At 41.4% G+C, this 15,220-nt stretch overlaps 1 protein-coding gene across 4 annotated transcripts in view; it reads right to left on the reverse strand.

The window, feature by feature from the left end:
• The window catches only part of FARP1 (FERM, ARH/RhoGEF and pleckstrin domain protein 1), a 220,142-nt gene that overhangs the window by 55,598 nt on the left and 149,324 nt on the right, over positions 1-15,220 (reverse strand). For all 4 annotated transcript variants that reach the window (XM_054822026.1, XM_054822035.1, XM_054822016.1 and 1 more), the window contains exons 4-8: positions 12,475-12,517; positions 11,283-11,361; positions 8,721-8,818; positions 3,885-3,999; positions 2,577-2,724 (exon numbers count right to left, since the gene is read on the reverse strand). In XM_054822026.1, the coding sequence (XP_054678001.1) occupies positions 2,577-2,724; positions 3,885-3,999; positions 8,721-8,818; positions 11,283-11,361; positions 12,475-12,517 (483 nt within the window). The remainder of the gene's footprint in view (positions 1-2,576; positions 2,725-3,884; positions 4,000-8,720; positions 8,819-11,282; positions 11,362-12,474; positions 12,518-15,220) is intronic.

Here is a 15,220-nt window from a genome sequence, read left to right on the forward strand (position 1 = left end):
CCAGGGATGTCAAGGACAACAAGAAAAGCTTCTATAGGTATGTCAGTGATAATGGGAGGAGGAGGGAAAATGTGGGTCCCCTCTGGAATGAAATGGGTGACCTGGTTACCCAGAATATGGAGAAGGCTGAGGTACTCAACGACTTCTTTGCCTCAGTCTTCACTGGCAAGTGCTTGAGCCACACTGCCCAGGTCACAGAAGGCAAAGGCAGGGACTGGGAGAATGCAGAACCACCCACTGTAGGAGAAGATCAGGTTCAAGAATATCTAAGGAACCTGAAGGTGCACAACTCCATGGGACCTGATGAGATGCATCCGAGGGTCTTGAGGGAACTGGCGGATGAAGTGGCCAGGCCACTCTCCATCATATTTGAGAAGTCCTGGCAGTCTGGCGAAGCTCCTGCCGACTGGAAGAGGGGGAACATAACCCCCATTTTTAAGAAGGGGAAAAAGGAAGACCCAGGGAACTACAGGCCCGTGAGTCTCACCTCTGTGCCTGGCAAGATTATGGAGCAGACCCTCCTGGAGACTATGCACAGGCACATGGAAAATAAGGAGGTGATTGGTGACAGCCAACATGGCTTCACTAAGGGCAAATCGTGCCTGACAAATTTGGTGGCCTTCTATGACGGGGTTACAGCGTTGGTGGACAAGGGAAGGGCAACTGACATCATCTACCTGGACTTGTGCAAGGCATTTGACACTGTCCCGCACGACATCCTTGTCTCTAAATTGGAGAGACATGGATTCAATGGATGGACCACGCGGTGGATAAGGAATTGGCTGGATGGTCGCACTCAAAGAGTTGTGGTCAATGGCTCAATGTCCAAGTGGAGAACGGTGACGAGTGGTGTTCCTCAGGGCTTGGTCCTGGGACTGGCACTGTTTAACATCCTTGTCAGCAACAAGGACGGTGGGATCGAGTGCACCCTCAGCAAGTTTGCCGACGACACCAAGCTGTGTGGTGTGGTTGACATGCTGGAGGGAAGGGATGCCATCCAGAGGGACCTTGACAGGCTGGAGAGGTGGGCCCATGTGAACTGCATGAAGTTCAACAAGGCCAAGTGCAAGGTCCTGCATGTGGGCCGGCACAATCCCAAGCATGACTATAGGCTGGGCGGGGAATGGATTGAAAGCAGCCCTGAGGAGGAGGACTTGGGGTATTGATTGATGAGAAGCTCAACATGAGCCGGCAGTGTGCGCTTGCAGCCCAGAAAGCCAAACCACATCCTGGGCTGCATCAAAAGAAGTGTGACCAGCAGGTCGAGGGAGGTGATCCTGCCCCTCTACTCTGCTCTCGTGAGACCCCACCTGGAGTACTGGACCCCCACTGGAGTACTGTACTGGGGCCCCAGTACAGGAGAGACATGGAGCTGTTGGAGCGAGTCCAGAGGAGGGCCACGAAGCTGATCAGAGGGCTGGAGCACCTCTCCTATGAGGACAGGCTGAGAGGGTTGGGATTGTTCAGCCGGGAGAAGAGAAGGCTCTGGAGAGACCTTCTAACAGCCTTCCAGTACCTGAAGGGGCCTACAGGAAAGATGGTGAGGGACTGTTTATCAGGGGGTGTAGTGACAGGACAAGGGGTAATGGGTTCAAGCTGAAGGAGGGTCGATTTAGATTAGATGTTGGAAAGAAATTCTTTACTGTGAGGGTGGTGAGGCACTGGAACAGGTTGCCCAGAGAGATTGTGGATGCCCCCTCCCTGGAAGTGTTCAAGGCCAGGTTGGATGGGGCTTTGGGCAACGTGGTCTAGTGGAGGGTGTCCTTGCCCATGGCAGGGGGTTGGAACTAGATGATCTTTGAGGTCCCTTCCAACCCAAACCATTCTATGATTCTATGATTTTGGATGCTAGTAGACATAAGTTCATCCGAAGTGAAAGCAGTTTACACCAGCTGACTATCTGTACCTTCACAACTGTAAAGCCCAATTTGTTATTTATCTAAGGGGAACTGCACAACAACAATTTGATAAATTTACTAATGATGCTTCATGAATATTTACTAGGCTGACAGGGGTAAGAGGGGAGACGAAAGAAATGTAAGGAAAATACTTTGGATCTTGTAGGGAAAGAAGCAAGATTAATGGATTCAGCAAAGACAGAATGGCCAAGGCTGGTCAAGAAGATTGTAAAATCTCTGACAAAGTAACGCTACAGAGAGCTTACATTCACTTCCTACATCCTTCTTCATGTACTCCGGTTTTCTGTTGTTTCATTTGTCCCTGCTTCACACCCATTTAGTATGCCCCATGCCTGCAAGACCTCCCTGCTCCTAATATGTAGGTGTCAGCATGACCGACTTGTAAATTGTGAGCTGTGGATCAGTTTGCACCTTGAACAGCATATTGTAGCTGCAGATGGAGATCTACCCTGTGCATGCAAATGAGGTAAGAGTCCCTGGAAGTGAATGACCTAATGCAGCTATAAAAGGTTTAAGGTCATTGTTAGAAAAAATTTGGAAGTTACTGTTTTTTCCCAACCAAATTCTCTTAGACGTGGCTGAGGTCCTGAATTCTTATTGCTGTAAGAAATCTCTCTGCTTTATAAAGTACAAAGTCATGTCCTGAGCAGCTCTAACCTGAAACACCAGAATGCCTGTGTTGGCAACAGCCAGGTTGATTTTTGTCCCTTCCCTGTCCTTGGCTGGATGCAAGCGTATTCCATACATCTCCAGCCGACGGGCAATCTCCAAAAGCTGGAAGTCAGACTCTGCTGGTGTCTGTCCCCTTGAGAAAGAAAGCAGAGAAGACATACAAATTCTTCACACCTTTTAATAGAGATCAACAGGTCCTCCAGAGAACAAAGAGACATTTCATCAAAGAGACTGAAATCTGTCAGATGTATAATATACGTATGGTTTTTCTATGTCCCCAGATTTCTATCACCTAGAACAACAATTTTCTCTTAGTCTAAACCAATACCAAAGAATCCACAGATTTTATGGCCTACTAGAAATTTTGATCACTCCAATTCTGAGACACCTGATACAGCCAGATTTTGAACCATTAACTTTAACACAATTTACTACCTCTCTTTATATTTTCCATTGGAAAAACATGCTATATTCCTTTAAAAAAATAATAAATCATAAACAGAAGTATGTAAAGAAGTTGTTCATTATAAAAGTGAATGCAATACCAAAATGAAGTAAAACAGAAGACATAAAACTTGGCAACCCATAAGCACTAAATTAATCATGACAAAATTATGCAAGTATTTACTATCACTGCTATAGAAGTCCTTACCACTCACATCTAATTCAATGTAGTTCAAAATGAAACTGTTCAAGTCTTGAAGTGTTCTCAAAAGCAAAATAAAACCTTCCTACATCTTATTTGTAATTCTTTTAACCATCTTCTTACTACTAGTCTTTTCTCCAGGCCTTAGGATACCAATTTGCACCATCATCTTAAATTATATTTCCCCCAAATCCCTAATTCTGCAAGCACTTTTTTTGCTTTTCCTGAAATTATCATTAAACCCGTTCTTCACCCATCTCTAAATACAGTGTGGAAAGGTGAAAAGGCAACATTTAGTGTCCTTGAAATCCAGAAGACTGCTGTCAGAAGTGCCTGACTGATCAGTCAACATTTCCAATCATACCTGCATGCACAAAATCAGCAGTGAAGCATTCTGTAGGAAATAGACTGTAAAATAAGGGCATGCTTGAATGAATATAAAAATCATTTGCTCTTTAAACATCTTGTTATGATGACGGGCGAAAGGCAGGAGTAACTTTCAGGAAATTCATAGGCTTGAACATTTTTTGAGAAGTAACCTTTGAGAAACGCAGAGGTCCAAATCTCTTTTGTGGTTATGATCTATCATACAGTTAGAACTACTCTAAAGGAAAAGGTGGCCAATAACAAGAACAAAAACATCTTACATGTGGCTACGGTGAAATTCCATGATTTTGTCTTCTAGTGCTTCTTGCTGAGGTATATACTTGTTCTTCGCTAAGTGTTCACGATCTATGGTTTCATCAAAATCCCCAATCTCAGCTATGGAGAATTTTAAGAAAAGTCTATTAAAACATTATGTTAAATCTGAATTATTCGGGCAATCCAAAAGGTGCAGACAGCTGGGAAGAGGGCAGAGAAGCAAACATAATGTCTTGCAAGCTGTGTCATGGTTTTATGATTCAGATTCCCGCTACGTTATTTTCCACACATTCCTCCCTTCTCCTCCGTGTTAGTATCCAATATGTGAGAAGAAGCGCAAGGACTCCTCCCATCCACCACAACCAGGTAGCTGTTGGATGTTGACTAAGCAAATGAAGTCAGCACAGTGCTCCCTTGACCTGTGTGTGGGATAACGGGGCAGGAGGTGACAGGGAGGACAGCACTAATCCCACAGAACTCATCCACCTCTCATACACATGGGGTGGTCAGGTGCCTTTCCCTGGAGCAGCCAAGCACAAGCTTCCTCCCCAGGCCCATGCCCCACGGTGTAATCTTTGGGGAAAATCTGAAGAGAGATGGTTTTGTTTGCTTGTTTGAATGTAGGCATGTATTCCACCTCATGGGGTTACGAAACATTTGTCTTCCTCTAATTTTGCAGCAGTTTGAGACACATTCTGTCTCCCTCCTCCTCAAAGTCGCTCCCATCTGCTGCAGTTATTCAATACCGTGTGTGCAACAGTATGTCACACCCACCTTCCATTTTGCAGCCCATTCAGTGAGATTTCCTTTTTTTGGAGGGGGGAGGGGGGGGGCGCAGTGGGGAGGGGCAGGCAATCTATGTGTGGGTGCCAGATTACTATCTTGTTGCCTGCTATTCTTGGAATGCCTCTGAAAATCTTGCTATTAGCTTTTTCACTGAACAGCATAGCAGCCTCTGCCTGCAAACGTGCTGGAATAATACCAACAACGCTACAACAAAGGCTGCTACCTTAATAATGTCAGTGAAATTAAAATGCAACACCCTGAAATTAAATCCAGGTTGCAGTCAAGACATGTTGCACAGTTGACCTACGATGTCACAGACCCAAGCTTAGATCCTTGCCTTATCCTCACGTCAGTTCTGCCTATGTAAATGATCCCTTAATCCAGTTCTGTCCAAAATAAGCTGGTTTAGAAAACAGAAAGGTTTCAGATGATGTTTAAAACACTGCAGGTGATTTCTGACAAAAGTTTGCCTGGGATCAGATGTACCTGCAAATGTGGACGGGGAGCAATAACCTTGTGTAGGCAGGGAAGATGAGGACCAAAGCATCTATAAATGACAGAGCAGTAACCTTTCAACCCAAATTGCCTGCAGCCACACGATGTCTTTTTATACTGTGGAGGTCAGAGGTGGAAAAGAGTTGATAACTGAGACTGTCTGATTTCCACCCCCTCCCTCATCGCATCTGCTCCGAATCATTCCTTGAGACAGCAGAAATACTACAGAATCTTTGAGAATTCTCCTTTGTAAATTCTCCCTTTCATCTCCATCTCAGAAACAGCTCCCTCACTCCAGTTTTACTTGCCCCAATGTCACAAATCTTTAGGGTGTGTTTTTAACCCTAACTCAAATGAAAGGCAAGTTTCTTTTCTTTACTGAAGCCATAAGCCCACCTAAGTTTCAATACCTCAAATAATGTGGGCCTTGATTCTTTAAAACGTAGCTCATACCCTGTACGTCCTTGTACATGGATGGACTTCAATCACGTTCTGTAGGGCTTTCTTCAGAGCCAAGAGTACAGAAGACTCTTACTTCACCGCTACATGATTTCTATAAAGTTCTCTGCATTTGCCAACTGCAAATTCACCATCAAAATTGTCCTCCTGGCTTTCAAATTACTTCTGAATTTGTTCTCTCTGACCTCATACTCAACAGCTTTTCCTTCTCTCCTTAGCCCCCTTTTCCATCTTAAATGCCTTTCTAGTAGCACTCCTTCTAGAATGAGAGGGAGTTCTATTTTGAATATTGTCAGCCTCACATACAACTCTTCTTTAAAATCTTTTCATGTGTTTTAGCCTAAGATTGATTTCCACTGATGCTCCCTTTTCTCTTACCTTACAAGTGTGTTACACCATGCTGTATTCTGTCTGCATTAGCACTTCTGATATGGCTCATGCTTTGTATTTCAGCTCTTTTCCTTTAAACAATCCATCTTCTTACTTCACACACTTACTTTACCGCATCATTTGCGGTATCAGTGTCCCCTCACTTCTAACACTTTCTGTAGTGCTTTTAAGGTTTTTTAAAATAGAACGTTTCAAATATAAATTTCATTCTGTAATATACATGCTAGTTTAACAGAAACCTATTTGCTGTCATATTATTATTTCATATAAATAACAGCCTATAATATTAACATAAGCTTGTACACATAATATAATGGGCCTCCTGGAATCAGATATCCCCCATGGAAACCACTCGTAGGCACAGCATCGATAAGACATACAATACCTAACCTCCTGCATTCTCAATCTTTCCACTTTGATATCATTACTCTTATCAGCTGTCTAGTTTTATTTTTGTTACAAACAAATATGTAATACTTCTTTAGCTACTGAATAGTAAGCCAGAAAGAAAATAAATACAAAAGACAGCCCATGTGGGTAAGATACAGCTACAGACGCTTATTTCACAGAAAATGTTCATGAGACACAAGATGGATAAATAAATGAGACAGTCACAAAATTCTAGCAGAGGTTTCTAGCAAACACTGTTACACAAAAAAGAGAGAGAGGAAAAATCATAAACAGCAAAAAAAAAGTCCATGATGAGGGGAAGCAGCACTGCAGGTGCACCATGAGGCACAACATCCCTCCGCCCAAAATGGCAGTTCAGATTCTGTGAATACTCACTCATGCATGACGAATCTCTCGCCTCTCTCCTTCTGACATGATGGAAAAACTCCACTTTTCAGTACAGAAATATCTTACCTTACTCTCCCCGTAAGGAGAGTACTACTTGCATCCTAAAATCTCAGTTCAGAATCACTCCGCACCTCTAGCTCACAAGTGAAGGGGACAAAGAACTAGAAAGATTTCCAATGCATCATGATCATTTCCAGCAACTGAGGAAAATTATTTTATCCAACAGTATAATGCATCTCAGCAGCATAAGAGCAATGGTGGGGATTTGCCATTTTTGCACACTTTAAAATGAATACTTCTTGCTGGCCTGCATGGGTGTGTCAGGGGGAATGGCCAGCTGTATAACGGAGGAATTTTGAAAAAAACACTGAATTAAATTTGAGTTTTACTGTGGGGAGAAGGGAAAGGAAAAAAGACAGCTTGTAAAGGTGAAAGAACATGCTGTATTTTATCCTCTTATGCTGTTGGTTTAGGAAAACAAGCTAGCTGTTGCACTCTGAGCAGTTCAGACACCAGAGCTGTACATGGTTCAGTGAAGAACTCAATTGAGTAATCGACAAGAGATGAGTAAGACATGAAATAGGATCTAAGTCGAAATCATAAGGAGAATAATGCATATAAACTACAAGAGCTTAAGACAGTATGATCATGAAGTAATACCTCACATGAAGAGAGATACATGCATTAGGGTGTCCTCTCCCCAATATCTTTCTTTGGTGCACAGGCATTTAGAAGGAAAACTCACTCTCATAGAATGCAGTGTAACAAATGATACACAATTTCCCCCAAATGATCAAGACATTTTTTCCTGAGATGAAAGGAAGTTAGAACTAGCTTAATCAAGGAAAGAACTACAGTTGGTGTGCTGGACACCACAATGGGAAAAGACACAAAAAGCTTGCTAGGCAAGGATCAATTTTTTAAAAAGTCTGTGCTGCAAAAATACTTGGTTTTAAAATGGTATGAAGAATACAGAATTTCACAGAGGCTGTTGTACAGCTTCTTATTACCACTCAGTCCCACTGGGCAATGATGACAATGGCAAATAGAAAACCATTCAATACCTGCCTTTCCAATAGCAATTGAGGAGAAACTGCCCTAACACTCAAACAGACTATGACGAAGGATAATGAGATTTATCTGTTCATTACTAAAGAGCTTCTGAACGTCTTTGTTGACTGCAATTTCCATACAACAGCATTTCAGTGGAAAAATGCAATACTGAATTGTACAATGACCATTCAAAACAATGGTCTAGTATGACCATTATATATGCTACTAAGTGGTTTTTCCTAATGTTATTCTCAAGATGACTATCTGTAAAGCCTTGAAATGGAAAATATACACTGTGTTTCAAGTGATCTGGAAGCTTAAAGAAGCTTTGATGTGATGAACAAAGTTAATGTATGATTCCGCTGAACAGTCTTATTGTGCATACTTTGCAATTTAAAACAACAACAAAAAAAGCTTAAAATCTGTTGTTTTTTTCCTTCCCTATCAGTTTCCTCTTACGACTGTGATTTAGTCTGGCATTCTAAGTATGTTTATTTACTACGTTCTCTAGACAGCATACAGATCTCCAGGAATTTGAATGCTCTGCTGACAAAGTATAATGAAACAGGAATTCAGAAGAATTCAACCTGTTTGCCACTACCTGCAAAGTTTGCTTTTTAAATGATCCTAGGCAGACTATCAAATGCAGTGTTTTAAAAATGCAAATCCAGTCTCCAGGGGCTCTTCTTTATTTGAAAGAGTAAATTATCTGTATTTGAATGCCATTATACAGAAATATAATTAATCGTCCATACAGCTTAAACCTGTCCCTGCGGCTACTACTTACAGGTACCCCAGCAAAGCATGTCCAATCAATCATCCTGTTTATCCTCCCGGAAAGAAGGAAAAAGGGAACTTACACTGTACTATATGTGAGATTAAGAGGGCAGTGCTGGTATCATTACAGGTTAGCCTTCCCTGTGCCAGGTCCTGCTTCACTTGCAACGCAAATAGGTACCTGTAAAACCAAAGTGAACAAAGAGTTATGCAAAATATGAGGGAAAGAGGGGAAACTATTTCGACGCCAGTTGTGGTTTTGACTACATGTTCCTTCCACTTTTTGGCATCTACAGAAGTGATCTGAATTTCCCAGGTTTAGAGGCTAAATAAAACATAATAGATACTGAATTACAGCCATTAGAGTCTTACATGGTGGCTGCTTTGCAGAACCAAGATATCTCTCTCTTTCTCTCTTCCTCTCCTCCTTGGAACTGGAGCAATGAGATCTGGAAGCGATATGACAGTGGAAGCAAATGTGACAGCTATTAAGTGCTCCGCAACTGCACAGCAAGCAGCACTAGATAATGGAGCTGCTTGTAACTATGAAGAAATGCCAGATAAACAGGTGATTTCGAGTTATCAGTTAGTTCTCGCAGAACACAAGGAGAACTCTAAACTTCCACCTTAGCACTCACCTGGAAATGAGGAGCAAGATCTTGATCGAACAACTCTAGCTAGCTCTGATACTTTTGTGGCCCCATTACCTACACTGCCTGTGCACCAGCCATTTTTAACATATTTGCTTCCAAACCATCTCAGCCACGTATGCCAACTCTACATAGAGAGTGTAAATGCAGAGACATCACAGGTGCACAACATTTTTCCAACGTTTAAATTTCTCCTAGCTTCAACAGGACTTGAAATTGCTTAGTTCCACTCAGCATCAAATTTTTCCCTAGAAAAAAGTGACCTAGCAGTAAGCATTTCTCCTATATGAAACCTGAACTAGTTAGACACCTTAACAAGCCTTCCAAAGACTGCACATCCTCTGGAGAACTTATACTAGGAGATCTCAGCAGTTTATAGCAAGACTAGATTTTAATAGGTTCAGTGACAAGTTCTCATTTGAACAGTGAGTTTCTGAATGAGGAGATGTAGGTAAATTAAATGAAAAGGACAAGCTGAGTACAGAAACATAAGCAGTACATGAAATAATGTAGCATATCTAAATAACATGCTTTTGAAACCTGGAGACATCTGCCTACCCATACAAAATTCACCCTAGTAGAAGAATACAGCACAAAAATATTGTATTCTCTGCTTCTCCAAGTGATGAAGCTATTCCCTGTGGATATGCTTTCACATCCTACATCCTACACACTGCTGCGTACATATATTCAAGTTCCCTAGCATACCCATTTTAAAATCTAACCAAAAAAGTCATTAGGATTCAGAGACATGTCTCCAGGTGCAGAAAGAGATCACCAAAAACCAATTTACAGTTCACATAGTAAGCAACTGATATGCAGAATATCTACTTGGAAACAGAAATGTTTCATTAGTACCATCACACTGTGAGTTTTCATTCATCCCCTTTATTGTTTTTACTCAGTCTTTCAAGTAAATATTCCTTCTTCCTAACCCACTTTTCTACTTTTCTCTGGCCAGGCTAGCAAGAGATATCAATCATTTCTTTCTTTCCATTCCATTGCTCTATTAGTAAAATAAAACAAGACAGAGATAAACACAGAACACCACAAAGGTGGACTTGTTCTTTAATGAAGCAGGTCATAAGGACACAAGAGCTCTTTGTAAAAGAGGACTTCATCTTATGAGAAGATTGAAAGTAAACACGAATAATGAAAATACTGAATCAGAATGGAAAAATGTAATTAAAAAATAGTAATATTGTAGATAAGAAAAAAGACTTGAAGAGCTTCAGTGAAGAAATAGTGCAACAAAACAATGTTTCTGACCAAAAAGGAAGGACCTGCTAATGAGGAAGAAACTTAATAGGTCCCTCACATACGTATTTACTTATAGAGAAATATGACTCTTTATGCCAATGCAGTGTGAAATTCAAAGCTTAATTGAAGTTTTTGAAATGCACTGAAAATAAACACATCTTTAAGGCATTCTTTCTGCATACGTTTGTATCTTTCTCTACTTTCCTCTTACTTTTCATTTTATTCCCTCTCCTTTTCATTCCTCCATCTCTGAAGTCACAGTTCTACCTGTGCAAACCGTTGGCACTTGCGTTGGCTATAGGAATAGGATCCAACGCTGCTGCAACTTGGTAATTCATACAAAACAACTCTCTCCCAAACATGGGTGCAGAATCGCACGTGTCCCTCAGCAGAGGAGTACCCCAGGGCACCAGCACTTGCCTTAGGTCCCTTCCAACACCCCTGCCAAAGGGGCTTGGAGAACTCTGTTGCTGAACTGCCTTCTCTTGGGGTAAGCAAAGCTCTCCCAGGGCCTCAAATCCAGGGAGGCAAAGGACTCCTGCACTCTGCAGAACCTCTCAGCACAGACTGCAACAGAATCTTAGGTGCGTATTTTTCCATTGCATTCAAGGTTGGGGCAAATAACATGAAACTAATACTAAGAGGCACCCATCCATCCTCACCCAGTCATCTCAAATCCCATATTGTCCCCTCTGTCCAAAAGAGATTTAACTGAAAAAAAAAAAAGCTACTAACCTTGTCAGTTCCTCCTGCAGCTGAGCATGGTCAGGTGGGAAGAATTTTACCACAAATTTTACAACAACGTGCTTCGGTCCTAAGGGAAATGTCAAAGGAAGTTAGCAAACATCAGTAACATGCTGGCCAAATTTTATTACGCAGAATGATGTTCAAGGGGTGATTCATGAAACCTGCAGTGCATACATACATGCTAACCTCCTATCCTTTGTTAGTATTCAGGTTATTTAGAAATTGCGCAATAAAATTTACACACAATAAAAGAGAACAGTAACTAGGTGGTGGGATACTCTGCCAAAACCGAGTCTGTTCTTAGTAATTACATCAGTTGATCCAATAAAATATATTATGCATGTCTATTTTCCTTGCTTCAGAACAGGAGGGAGCTAAAATACACTCTATTTTTCAAGTCCACTAGCAAATTACTATTTCTGTTTTAACAGCAGCACATTTGTTCTGACTCTTACAAGTACAAAAGGAGCAATGCATGTCTCTCTCTCATGAGAGAGAGAGAGGTGCCAGAGCATACACTCAGACTAATATGACCAGAGAGGCACCTAGGAAAATTTAATCTCAATGGCAAAGCTCAGTAAATGAACAACTTTGCTGATATTTGTCAGAGAATCAAAATCACCAAAACCTTTTCTGTTCACTTCTACTCTTCCCAGAGCTGATGGCTATTTACAAATTCCTTTTGGTTCCCACCACCCACCATAACTTTCCCTGATGCCCCTAACCCAACTGTTTCCTCCTCTTGGTCTCAGACAGTTCCAAGTTCTGCAGCGATGTCCCAGAGAGCTCTAACATATTTGCTAGCTCCTTCCCAGCAATAATGTCCTCCTCTTCTTTTTCTTTTATCCTGATTACTGTTACCTAGCAATGTCTGCTTCCTTTAATCGTCCTTTAACTGCATGCTTTTTTTCTCTACAAAACTGTTTCTTCCTGTAACCACTGCCTCTTCTAGTGACTGACTAAACCTCTGTCTCCTACTGGGTCAGCCCCTTTGTATGTTCACATGACGTAATTTCACAGCACGCACGGTTCATCTTTTAAGGACAGGACAGAAATAAAAGATAATCCACACAAAATTCAGTGAAGAAAGTTGAGAAGACAAAGATCCCAATTGACAGAGCCCTCATTTATTCCAGTACTCTCAGATCAACAAAATAAATGTCAGCAAGGAAGTACTTACTTCTAATCTGTTTCATAACAGGCTTCAAAAGATCAAGCCACACCTGAAAACAAAAGAAGGAGGTGTTATCATCTCTGAACAAACTACAGCTCGCAAAGGAGCATTTTTCATTGCACTGGTTAGATCTTCCTTTACTTATTTTTTTCCAGCGTGGTTATCATGCTGTCCCTAACTATATGTGGTGGATTTTCTCCCCCGAACTCTGGAAGATGCTCAGGAAACAGCACTGCTAATGGGCTGTCCCCATGGCACAGCTTTTGAAGCAGTACAGATTCGGAGAGCTGGGAAAGAGCGAGGAGATCTCCCCCTCACTTGTCTCAGATAGCAACAATCATGGCACGCTTGGTCAGGAACCATTTGTTTTATGGAAAGAACAACTGAAACAAGGAGTTCAGAAAAAGACAGTCCTATACTGTCATTGTGGTCCTCACCTAAATTAATCTTGAGAAAGGCAAGTGAAAGGGGCTGGTGCTTGCCTTTGAACTGGGAACACCAGGCAAACAGAGAAACAAGAACCGGCACTGCGCAAAGCACAGGTGGAAAGAACCTTACTTTATAGCCATGTAAGATTTTCTCTTTTCTACAAACCTAGGAAGATCAGGCCTAGACTTTTTTAACTGGGGGTAGTGTAACTTCTGCATATAGTTTACTTTCATCTGGTTTTTAACAAGCCATTTTTCAGGACAGGGTATGTGTCTTTCCTTCAGCTTTCAAAAGAGAAGCAGTGGGTGGAAATAGAGTTTTCAGAGCCCAAACGCCCCTTCTGCAGTCTCAGTCAGAAGGGCCTGGGCAAAATATTACAGGAAGCTGAGACACGATCACGCAGAAGGTAAAAGCCAAACGACTTGCGGGGCCTCCTGCAACAGCTCGTGGTCCTCAGCTGGCAACTAACTATGCCCAAGATCTGCATTTTGTTATCTCACTAAATTGCACGGAGCCTCCCATGGAGACATCTGGAATTTGTGAAGGAACATCCTACTACTGTCACAAAGGTTAAAGCCATTAAAAACCAAATTAACCCAGCCTTCCTCTAGAAAAAGACTATGTATTGAAATGAATACATCTTCGACCTTTAATAATTTTAGATTATGCAGAGACTGAAACATACTCAAAATATCCATTTTAGAAAATCACCTGAGAAGCCAGACAGGAACAGGCCTGTAATACTGCTATAACTGCTCCCATCCTGTTTGCTTTTTTCATCATTATCAATATGAGTGCTTCCAATTAGCAAAGACCTCACATTCCTGCCCTTTCACACCCACTAATGTTTCTCAATGGAATTCTTTTTATGTTTCTCACCCTATGAAAGTTTTTTTCTTTTTTCCTTTTTTTTTTTTTCCTGGAAGGGCTAAAGAAACTTGGTTATCCAAGAATAAGAGCACAGTGTTTATCACACGTTAAACTGGTTCTGACACTTTTCGGCATTTCAGTAACTTAAAAGCGTTTTGTTTTAGAAAGTTGGCATGTACATAATCTGCAATGAAGGTCAGGGACTTTGTCAAGTTTAGTGGGGAAAAAAAATAATCTTGAATATAAAACGGCCAGTTTACAAGAACATGGGAGTAATGTATTTTACTTGACACAAAAAAATAAATAAATCTTCTCTCTCCCTCCAGAGGGAGTTTATGATACAGCATGAGCACGCAAGTGCGTCATTCCTTTTTCCACTTTCCCAATCCTCCTACAAGCAAGTTACAACATCCTTGACCAGACTGCTGGGTGCTACAAATGCGTGCCTTGAACATGTGTAGGGAGAAAGGTGGGGCAAAATAAAGACCTCACCACTATCACCAAACCCAAGCAATCAAAACTTATGCATCATGCAACTCCCACGCTGTATCTAAACACAGCCAATCTGAGACTGGTTTATAAACTGGAAATGAAAAATAATGTGAGGATTCAATTAAGATTCATGTTTTCAATTTTCTCTTGAACTACAAAGGCTAGATTATTTATTTTTTAAACAAAGTTTGGCATTCCACGATAGTGACCAGATTTCAGCAGCTGGAGAACTGGGGCAGACATTAAGTGTGATGAAACTCTGTGAAACCCCAGGCTTGGCAACAATGCCTAGTTTCTCCTTGTCCCAGCAGGAAGTGCAGCCCTCAGACCCTCCACGTTCATCTCCCATGCAGATCTTCTCTGCTACAAGCACAGCACACTTGAATGTATACAGCTGCCAGGCATCTTGACATACAACTGTCAATATGTCAGATAGGAGGTCTGGAGCCTTGCACATTGAAACAAACACAGCTGAACTGTGAATATATGACTTCACATACATATGATTACATCCAAACAAATATGCTCTAAATATTTATTTTTCCTTTTACATTGCACTCTACATAGGAAAAGCAACTCATACTCTTCAGATGATATGAATGTAAAGTATGCACGTGTGGTTTATTTCTCAGACACATCATTAACTGCAACTTTTTTATTTGCACAATGTTTGAGTTCTACATTATGGCCATTATGAAGCTCAGAAAGTTTTGAATCCCACAGGAACATTCACCTCAACTGCATCATATAAACGGGTTACTATAATTTAAGTGTACATATTACTCTCAGAGTGCTGCTCCACATTGAAACAATGATTCATAATCAAATCTCCTGCTTCGGAGATTCTATGAATTGCTTTTAGGTGGTCGAAGGTGTTGCTGCCACTGAATCTCACTATTCTTGGGGCACAGCTGACTAGATGTGGGCAAGATTTGGGGATTTCTCCCCTTTTTCAGAAGCA

This window comes from Grus americana, chromosome 1 (assembly GCF_028858705.1).
Source record: "Grus americana isolate bGruAme1 chromosome 1, bGruAme1.mat, whole genome shotgun sequence".
Classification (NCBI taxonomy): Eukaryota; Metazoa; Chordata; class Aves; order Gruiformes; family Gruidae; genus Grus; species Grus americana.